Consider the following 10,999-nt stretch of genomic DNA (forward strand, 5'->3'; position numbering starts at 1 on the left):
TTTTACTTAAATTATTTATTAATCCTATGTTTTACCAATTTTAATTACACATTTTGATTTGTCCAACTTATATTTAATCCACGTTCCTTTTCCTTTATTTATCATTTTCCTTTTATTTTATTTTATTTTATTTTTCTTTCTTTTCTTTCCTTTTGAGCCGAGAGTATTTCGAAAACAGCCTTCCTGCCCCAAAAAGGTAGAGATAAGGCCTAAGTACATCCTACCCTCCACAAACCCACTTATGGGATTACCCTGGGTATTATGATCTTGTATATATAATCCATGTACTAAAATTTGTTTGGATTAGCTGATTAAAAGTAGCTGATAAGTATCAAGCGCTGAAATTGATTTTACATGTAAATAGTTACGTGTTTGGTAGAAGTGCCGAAGTTTATAATAAGCAGTTAATGTGCTCGATAAAAAAGTGTCGATAAATACTTTTTCAGTTAAAATGATCGAAATGTCCTTATAAATATTCAAAAAAAAAAATATACATTTCAATATACTTTTACATAAAAAAAGAACGAATAAAAAAAATAGAATAGAGAGGTAAATAGGAGTTACGTTTTAGAAAGAGTATTGCGAAGATTATAGATTTCAGGGATAAAATCATAAAAGGTTTGGTCAAAACTAAAAGTGTTTATAAGGTGCAAAATCATAAGTTGGGGGTGGTCAACTTATGACTTTTGGCTTATACACACAAGGTGTTCATCAAATGCCTGAATAAACTAAAAAGTTTTATAAGCTAGTTTGATCAGCATATAAACTTAGTGAAAACCCCTAAAAGGGCAGCCGGTGCACTAAGCTCTCGCTATGTGTTGGGTTTGGGGAAGGGTCGGACCACAAGTGTCTATTGTACGCAGTCTTACCCTGCATTTCTGCAAGAGGTCGTTTTCACGGCTCGAACCCGTGACATCCTAGTCACATGGCGGCAATTTTACAATAAAGTATTAGTTCCCACTCTACATACAAAACATAAAATTCTTAGTAAAATAATATCAACATTTTGAAACTATGTAGAATAAAAAGATTATCATTTAAATCAGAAGGGGTTAAACAGTAAATGCACCCGTAAATCTAAACTTTCTCCTTCAATTACAAGAATCCGCATGAGCCAAAAAAAATTTAAAGCCACCCCACTGGGGGTCCGAAAGGCGACATTATACATCAACTACTTTTTTCCATCTCCTACTTCATTTTCTTTCAAAGGTAAACAAACATTTGGTGTTCTTTCACTAGAAAGAAAAAAAACGCCTCATTTTACTTTCTCATTTGGACAGTTTTTTAAAGGAAAGTTTTTCTTTAAGAATTTTAAATGAAGAATTAACCAGACTATAGATATCACATTGACATCATCGCCATCGTTAAATCTGCCAGATTCACCATTTACAGATACTACATTGACATTATCGCCATCGTTGTTCAACACTTCTTCTTCTCCTTCTTCTGCTGTGGTTACACAGCAAACTCCTCTTGACTTAGATGCTGCAACTGCAAATCAGTTGGTGTTGTTATTCCATGATGTTAATCTCCGTGAAGAGGTTGTCGATCAACTCATCAAGGTACATGACACGTTTTAAATGTTTTAATTATATATATGTTTATATATACATTTTGCGTACGTTTTAGTTTTTGTACATCCACTTGTTATGTCTTTTTATCTTGTACTTGGTAGTTATTCGGTGATTGAGATACAAAGGCAAGAAATTTCATCGATCACTGCTTAATTTCTTTTGTGCAATTTTTAAGTGGCCAGTAGAATGCACATTGAATGAATTGTTGCAAGCTGTTTGTAAAATCTTTGAATGATTGATTTGATTGTCTTTCTCTTTCTATACACTTTTAAGTATGTCTAGGGGTGTCAAATGGGCAGGTTGGGTTGAATTTGGGCGGGTAAAAAATGGGCCGAGTTAATAAATGGGCGGGTCATGGGCTAAAAGTGGATCATAACCTAACCCGTCCAATTCTTATTAAGTTTTAATTTCTTTATTTGTTCTTTTATAGTAATTTTTTAGTACCTAATAAAACTATTTTCTTTCTTTGCTATGTCTATATAGGACATCAAATTAAAAAAAAAAAAATTGACAAGATTTCTCATGGTTCAATTTGGGCTGCACATCAACCCAACTTTTTATGGGCTGGAATAGGCTGAGCTCATAATTGAGCGGGTCACTGATCAACCCAAACTTAGACACAACCTCAACCTTTCATTTAATTTTGTCAATTATCACATTAATGTCATTTCTACGAGCTTGAGTAATTCTTAATGCAATTATTGAGTAAGATCAACAGAATCATCTATCTTTTCCAATATAAAGACGTTTTACTAATGATTAGTGCAAGTTCTTTTCTGGATTTTAACCTATATGTACAAATTTATAAATCCAATTACACTGTTAGATAGCTCTTCATTTAATTACCTAACATAACTATATTTATTAGTTGTATACAAAGTAAGGGATTAGGCTCCAATCTTCCCAATTTTATGCTCTAATAGCTTGAGCTCTAAAGCATGGGTTTCAATCCTAACCACCTACAGACGCTTTACACCCAATCATTCCTAAGCAAGTTGTGTTAGACTGACCTCACAAGCCAAGGTCATCTGGGGTTGGGTGCACAAATAACCAATTTGAGTAACCCCTGTTAAAGTTCCTATAAGTCTAGTCACTTCAAACTCAATTTTAATTGGACTCACGGGTCTGAAGTTTCAAAAAAACTTTCAAGATATAGGTTTAGATAAAATGTCCAAAATATTTATGTGAAGGTTCACCCATATGCCTGAAGTTGGCTACAACTTCTTCGTTCTTCAGCTTTATGATCCACCCTTCTTTATCGGCTCCAAAGATTTTCCCTGAAACAAAACCAAGGACTAAGTAAATATAGAATATCTATCCTTAATCAACTATCATAAACTGGGAAGAAATATCATCTTCATTAACGGTGTTGTAAAAGGAGACGGGCACCAATTTTCGTCAACAACTGACAATGTCCTCAATTCAGTGATATGCTGAAACGACATAAGTCAAACATAATAGTTTTCGTCTAAAATCTCTCAATGTTGGCTAAAAATTAAATATTTTTGAAAAAGTTATACTCCTATGTCCCAATTTATATGGCACAGTTCCAATTTCGAGAGTCAAACAGTTTAATATTGACCGTGAATTTTGGCATGAAATTTTCAAGTTTTTAAAATTAAAATTTACATATTTGAAAATTATGCAAAAAGTAATATAAGTCACAATGTTTGACAATTCAAAATATTTAATAGATATATGAAAAAATTGCAGTCAAAGAAAGACATGCTTGAATCTGTAAATCTGAAAGGTGCCACATAAATTGGAAATGAGGGAGTATATAACTTATATAATAGAGTGCGAATTGAATTTCTTGTTTGGCCAAGCTTCCGGGAAGTCGAAATTGCTTATTCTAAATATTGATGTGTTTGGCCAAGCTGTTAGGTAAAAAGTGAGTGCTACTAAGTAGTAGCACAACTATTTTCCAGAAGCTAAAAAAGCAACTTATTCCAATAAGTATTTTTGAAGCCTTAGTCATACAAATCATTGCTCTAACATTGGCAAAAGTATTTTTTAAATTGATTAGATAAACACAAACTACTAATCCTAATACTAATTCGATGAGCATTTATGATAAAAATATTTTTCAAAATAAATAGATTTTAGAAAATTTGGCCAAACATACCATTAGTCTTTTTATTTTTTACCTACTGAAAGTGCTAGTAATTGTCACATTCTGAATTAGTGATTTTTCTTATATATTTCAGAAGCGAGATACATGCGAAAATCTTGCTCTTCTGTTGTGGAACACCTTCAATGTAGCTTACATACTTTTGCAGGTATACCTCTTCTAAATTTCACTCATCTAAATTTAGTTGGATAAACTTAAACTGGACTTTTAGAGTTTATGTTATGAATTTTATGACCTTCTCGTCTAAAAGCAGTTATTAGAGAGAGCACATTCTTGATACATGTTAAATTGGGTGACCCTATAATTTAAATGTTCAGACTGTCACAAAAACACATTCTTATTTACTTAATTATGTCTTCAATAGTTATACCCTTCTCCAGGAGAATATACCATTCTCCAGGAAAAGAGGCGTATGAATGCATGTGAAAGAATTCTAGATAAATGATAATTATTTTTTTTAGTGTCTTTGTAACGAGATGGTACTGATAGGTTAAACAAAATAATAGGCTACTTGTTTTAATTCATCACTCCATCAACTAATTCTCTTTTTGAGTTATTTCCCTCCCACCAGCAACTGTAACTTTCACAAGTTTTGATTTTGTTTTCTCTAGACAAGCAACAAATGTCAAATGATTTTTCTTTATTTGATTTGCTGAAATTTTTTGAAGAACGCGTTTTGATCAACAAGAAGTTATCATTACCTATTTTTTCTCTTATTAATTTCAGGAAGTCACAGTAGTATACCGGAAGTTGTCACCCTCAAAGTTATCTCCGAGGGAGTCAACTCGAGCATGTAAAGCCCTTGCTTTGTTTCAGGTCAGCAATATCCAATCAAACCAGTGTATTTCCACAGTTTCCCTTGTTGGTTTACTTAGAATATAGCGTGGCATGTGTTATAATCGTATGCATGCTCATCAACAAGACAACAAATACGCTTTCTCCTATTGAAGTAGCAAAATATACTAAATTATGTCTTTCACAGGGCACCTCTTTTATGCAATTTGTGCAAAACCTGTTAGATTTGGTGAATGTGCTTTATCCTGCAATGTTTTAGTCCATGTGCAAAACCTGTTAGATCTGGCATGTGATGGTTTTTATTTTCTTGGCTTCTAGGGCCTCAAATGAAATGCAGTAAGGCCAAGCGAGAGGAAATAATCCTGTAGTCCCTGGGATTAATCCCCTTGGCAATGTCTATTAATACCTAGAACTTCAACTCATAATTCTCCACAAAGATCTCATAGCTGGACCAGTATTAGTAACTGGAAGTAAGTATTAGTACCTTTTTACTTTTGTGGTACCATGTTCTGCATATTAACTTCAGTTCAATCAGTATCTATGAGCAAATTTCCTAGAAGGGTTGAAACAGTCGGTTTCAATATCAATATCCATGAAATGCAGTACAAGAGGCAATTTTTGTGTTAAGTCTATGCACATCATATGATTCTCAAAACTAACATTCTTGGTGAAGATGATTTTTTATTATAACTATTTTTTTCAACAAGAATTTGATGGTATCGTGTCATAACTTATTTTGTGAAATCAGTTTTCCGCCACTGCATGATATGTATTCACCTTACTCCTTTATGGCTATAACCTGCAGGTTATGGCCAATTACCCAGAAACAAGAAGGGGGCTCATAGAAGGTAATGTCAGTTCTTGAAATGATACGAAGTGAAATGAAATTTAGACCTAGGCTGAACTAACCGTAAGAGTGAATCAAATTGCTGTACGTGTATTAGTATGGAAAGATTCAGGTGCATAAGTTTCAAAAAGATCGCGTTAGTTTTTAATCCTGTCACAGGCTCGTCAGAGTTATAAAATTATATCCACTTCTCTTAGAATATCTTCCTTCTCTTTTCCTGCCATCTTCTAAATAAGTGGAAGAACAAATTCTAGCCACTGCAGACCTTTTTCATCATATACTTGTGCTTTTTTTATTTAATCTTTCAAAAAAAAAAAAAAAAATCTATTTCCATTAACTACGACTAATTTTGTCCAAGCATCAGTTGTTGATGTCTATTCCATTATCATCATACTTGAAAATCTTTTGTGATGAAGTATATGTCCTTTTTAATGCGCTACTTTACCTCAAAGTCAACTTTTTGTTTTTTCAATACTAATTCTTATCGCTCTGCATCCCACGCCCCATCTTTCTCTTTTTGAACATGAAGTGCTAGAATAATTGCAGACAGAGCAAGAAATGTTTTACTGTTATGTGACAAACAGTGAACTCTTCTATTAACTTCTCTTTACAGCTCGAATACCGTATTATTTCTACCCATTTCTCAAGACTAATGGAAATGATGACCAGCCTTTGGAGTATTTGAGGCTCACCAGCTTGGGCGTTCTCGGTTCCCTAACAACGGTATTCTTCCATTCATTCATGCATTTACCTTTTGCAATTTTCTTCAAGACTGGATGTTCAGTAATTACACTTAACTTCTCTGATTAAATCATCAATCAAAAGACCAAATGTGTCTTATAAGTCCATAAGAAAAGTTTACTTTTCACTTTCAATATAACTATTCTTGTTTTGGGTTTTCTTCCCTTGGTTCTAATGTAGTTCACATTACTTTTCTCAGTGATAAACTTTGGATATGCTTCCTTGTGACATTACCACTATGTTTAGATCCATGAAGAGAGTGGAGAGGGTGAGGAGAGAAATTCATTGGCTTTCTTTTTGGTGGAGTAATAAAAATTACCTCTGATTTTTTGGTTTATAAGTGGATTGAACTAAAGAAATATACTCTTTTTCCATCCAATTAAAGAGATGCTGAAAAGTTTAAGCTGAGGGATACACCACCAAGTATATGACTAAATACCTCCTCTTTTACTTCCCCTCCTCCTACTCTTCCTCTTTACAATTGGAAAATAAACCAGCAAGTACAAAAATGAGTAATAACCCATTTTGTCCTTTCGGGTTTGGTTGTGTCGTAGCTTTCTAATTCGGATTAGGTTTATCGTTGGACGAACTGCATTGCTGATATAGTGATATTGATCCCAAAAGAAAAGGCGGGAGGTACAGCTGGGCTGTGAACATCCAACTATCGAAGTATAAAAATTGAATAGGTTCGATATATAGTACCATTTTGTATTGGTAATTTGACTGATGATCATACATTTGTAGCATTATTCTAATTTTTGTGAATGCTACTTCATGATTCTGAATTTGCTTGCTCGTGCAGTTTGATGATCCATATGGATCAGATGTCCTTACTTTTTTCATGGAATCGCAAGTGGTTCCTTTGTGCCTGGGGTGCATGGATCTAGGTGATGAACTGTCATCGATGGTTAGTCCGTTACATACTGATTTTACGATTAGAAGTTACTCTCTCCGTTTCGATTTGTTTGTCTTAGTTTGACATGACACAGAGTTTTAAAAAATAAAGAAAACTTTTGAATCTTGTGGTCTTAAACTAAAGATGTATGTAATGTATTAAAATGTCATTTGAATCTTGTGGTCTTAAACATGTCATATAGGATTTTGGGATGTAAAGAGTTACTAATTATAAAAAGTAATATTCTTTTTGGGGAAAAGGGTCAAATATACCTCTCTACTTTGTTTTATTAGTTAAATATACCATTCGTTAGTGAAAGTTAACAAAAATACCCCTGACGTCTTCAAATTTCACACTTAAGCCCCTATTTGAATGGAAATCCTCAAATCCTCTCAAATTACCCAATTTCAAAAAAATTACCCACTTTTTTTGTTGACCCGACTCGCCTATCATCATCATCAAGCTCTAATTTCATCTTCTTCCATGGAGAAAAAAAGAAAAAAACAAGAACACACCCAAATGATAAAATTCCAAAGCAGATATTATGTGAGACAATTAACCAGCAATGTAGGCACACCTTTAGCATTAGATATTGCTATAAAAAACAGAACCAGACCTGGTATGGCTAAATAAAAGTGGAGACGGCGGCCTGAAAAAGTTTGGGTTGGTTTGGAGGATGAAAATTCTCCACTCAAGGGAATATGAGAACGTCCCCAATAATTGTAAGCACGGTAGAAAATTTGTGCATGTGATGATGAGTTGCAGAGTTCTAGAAAGGCAGGTAAAATCAAGAACAATGAAATCAGAGTGGAAATGGATGAGGTAAGGGGTAATAAATGAGATACTTTTAATTGCAATCAACTAATATGCTTATGAGGAATGAACGAACCACACGTTAATTCTGGGAGTTATTCGTTATAGGCTCCAACATACCACTTTTAAACTATTTTACTCTGTTCTAAGATGAGCATTTAAGCCACCAAAATCTTTAACTCTGCTATGGGATGGACAATTAAGTCAACAAAATATTCAACTCCGTACAATCTAACATGTACATGAAAATATGCACTGGTAACTTAACTAACTTAATCTTATTGCAGTAATCATTTCATACTCTGACAATCCATATAACAATTGTAAATAATCATACAACATATTTATGTATTAGATAATACACACATCATTAATACTAGCTATAACCATAACCCAATTCCTATGTATTGCAGTATTCAAACCTCTCTATTAGTGTTGGATTTTATCACTTGGTGCACTGCCTTTTTTTTTTTTCATGGAAGAAGTTGAAGCTAGAGCTTGGTGATGATGATAGGCGGATCGGGCGGGGCGGGGCGGGGCGGGGCGGGGCGGGTAAACAAAAAAAGTGGGTAATTTGAGAGGATTTGAGGATTTCCATCCAAATAGGGGCATAAGTGTGAAGTTTGAAGACGCCAGATGTATTTTTGTTAACTTTCACTAACGAAGGGTATATTTAACTAATAAAACAAAGTAGAGGGGTATATTTGACCCTTTTCCCTTCTTTTTAAGCAAACTAAAAGGGAAAGTAAGACAAATAAATTGAAATGGGGAGGGAGGGGGGGGGGGGGGGGAGTATGAATTTCTTGCCATCTACTTTCTTCAAATGAATTTCTTGCCATCTACTTTCTTCACAGTGGTTCCTGATAACCTCACAATGATGTATTTTAGTTTTATTGTTTCATCAGAAGAATTTTTTCGTGTTCCCTCTATATACATGTATTTCGAAGGAGAATTTGGCTCGGAATAAAGTTAAAAACTTCATGGGACTGAGTGACCATATGATTAAAAGGGAATTAGGATCTTGATTACTGTTGCATAGGGTGATAAAGATTTGGTTTTTCAACACAATAGTAAGTTCTGTTGCTGAAAACCTACATCATAAATGTAATACAGTATTTAGTTTGTAAAGAGGTCATGCATCCGGTGGTAGAGATAGAATTTTCATAAAGGGGATTCAAAATATAAAGAAGTAAACACATGAAGAAGTCAAGGAGATTAAACATCTACTATATATACATTGAAAAATAGTTTTGATCTTGTATCTATACCATATCAGCGGCGGAGCCAGGATTATACTAAGGGGGTTAAAAAATATAAAGAAGCAGACACACAGAGAAGTCAAGGGGATTCAACATATATTATATATTCACCAAAAATAATTTTAACCTTATATATACAGTGCAAATTAGGTATACCTAATGCTAAAACATACCTGAGAAGAAAGCTAGCAAACTTTTGCAGGAGAAACGGGGCATGTGTCATTAGAAAAGGAGATCAGGGTGTTTTGGGATATGTCTGCAAACTCTTGATTTTCCATTCTGTTATATATATAGTGCTTCTGTATGACTTTGCTGGTTTGTGGTGATATGCTGATTCTTGAATCTTATATGAAAAGAATGTTGTACCTCCACAGGTTGCAACCCTCATGGTTATGAAAATGTTGATGCAAGAGGCAGGAATGACCTATTGTTGTGCTTCTGCTCATCGCTTCTACTCGATAGTACAGGTCTTGTACCGAGTGGTAGAGAAACTGTCTGAAAAACCTTGTTTACTGCATCTGAAATATGTGATACGATGTTATCTTAGTTATTCAGTGGTGTTAAAGTTCGTTTGGTAAGCATTTTCGTCCCTGCTGCTCGAGTTTCATTATTGTGATTCTTTGTAAGTGTTAGTTATATCTTTCTTGAATTTATTGTTTGATCCACTTTCATAATGCAGCTCATGTGATGCATCGAGAAGACAAGTTCCTCCCCAATTGTTTGACAACACTTTTAAGGGCATTCTTCGTGTTAGTTCATATGCTTTCTTTTTATATACATACTTATAAACATATGCAATGGGCCATGACTTTACTGTTACAAAAAATAGTTTTGTGACTTTAGTGTTACAAATAGTTAGTTTAGTTTCTTTACTCTTATAAAAAATATAGTTTTTTGACCTTAGTGTTATATAGAGTAAGTCTATTGACCATTGGTTAAATTAACCCCGGTTGTTAGCCTAGTCTCTTTCTTCATTTTCTTGCAACAACTCCGAATAAAACTCTTTATGCAATCGTTCAGTATAGCACAAGGTTGATACCTTTTGGTAGTACTTGTTTCAATTGAATTGCATCTTCTATAGCATTTCTACTATTAGAATACCTTAAAATTGGTATCGCCTGTATAGATCTTTTTTAATTACAGTTACAGTTTCGCGTGTGTGATTGTTAATTTTTGCATATGCCTTTGCAGAATGAATACCTTAAAATTGGTATCGCCTGTATAGATCTTTTTCAATTACAGTTACAGTTTCTCGTGTGTGATTGTTAATTTTTGCATATGCCTTTGCAGAATGACCCCGAAACTTCATGGATGTTGCATCTGCTACATTTCAATATTTACGACTATTTTCTGGCATATCAAATCAGTAACAACATTGCAAAGCCGGATACAACAACTCGAAAGGCTAAGGGTGTCATGACCCAAACCGATGAGTCGTGACGAGTGTCTGACCTCTAGTGACCAAAAACCCTTATGCTTGTATCTGGACAATAATGAACATCAAGGACCCATAAGTATCTCAAACTGATCTCATACTGCCTCATGAAAGGGTGACCTCATGAACTCTGCACGATCTGAATATATAGATACATGCTGAAAAAACAGTGTAAGCCAACTAGGCCGCTATATATACTGTACACAAAAGAATAGGAGCCGACAAGGCTCTATCATCTGACATATATAAACAACTGTCTACAGACTTCTACTGGAGTACAATGTTGTAGAAAAGACAGGACAGGGCCTCGTCATACCCATAATGCATATACATCCCAAAAGAATGGCATACCAAAATAGACTGCAGCTCCGAATCAAATGGAGCGCACTGACCCCTGTAGGATATAGAGGTCCTACTAAACTGGACAACCTGTCTGTCTACTTGAACCTGCGGGCATGAACGCAGCCCTCCCTAGCAATAGGGGAGTCAGTACAGATAATGTACTAAAT

At 34.4% G+C, this 10,999-nt stretch overlaps 1 protein-coding gene across 1 annotated transcript; it reads left to right on the plus strand.

The window, feature by feature from the left end:
- Positions 1-925: 925 nt before the first annotated feature.
- Positions 926-10,765, plus strand: LOC132619538 (cell differentiation protein rcd1-like). Its single transcript, XM_060334410.1, has 9 exons — positions 926-931; positions 1,332-1,562; positions 3,782-3,853; positions 4,432-4,521; positions 5,306-5,348; positions 5,961-6,070; positions 6,891-6,995; positions 9,430-9,629; positions 9,735-10,765. The coding sequence occupies exons 1-9, from the start codon at positions 926-928 to the stop codon at positions 9,841-9,843; spliced, it is 966 nt and encodes a 321-aa protein (XP_060190393.1). The 3' UTR covers positions 9,844-10,765.
- The last annotated feature ends 234 nt before the right edge of the window (positions 10,766-10,999 follow it).

Source organism: Lycium barbarum, chromosome 11 (assembly GCF_019175385.1).
Source record: "Lycium barbarum isolate Lr01 chromosome 11, ASM1917538v2, whole genome shotgun sequence".
Lineage (NCBI taxonomy): Eukaryota > Viridiplantae > Streptophyta > Magnoliopsida > Solanales > Solanaceae > Lycium > Lycium barbarum.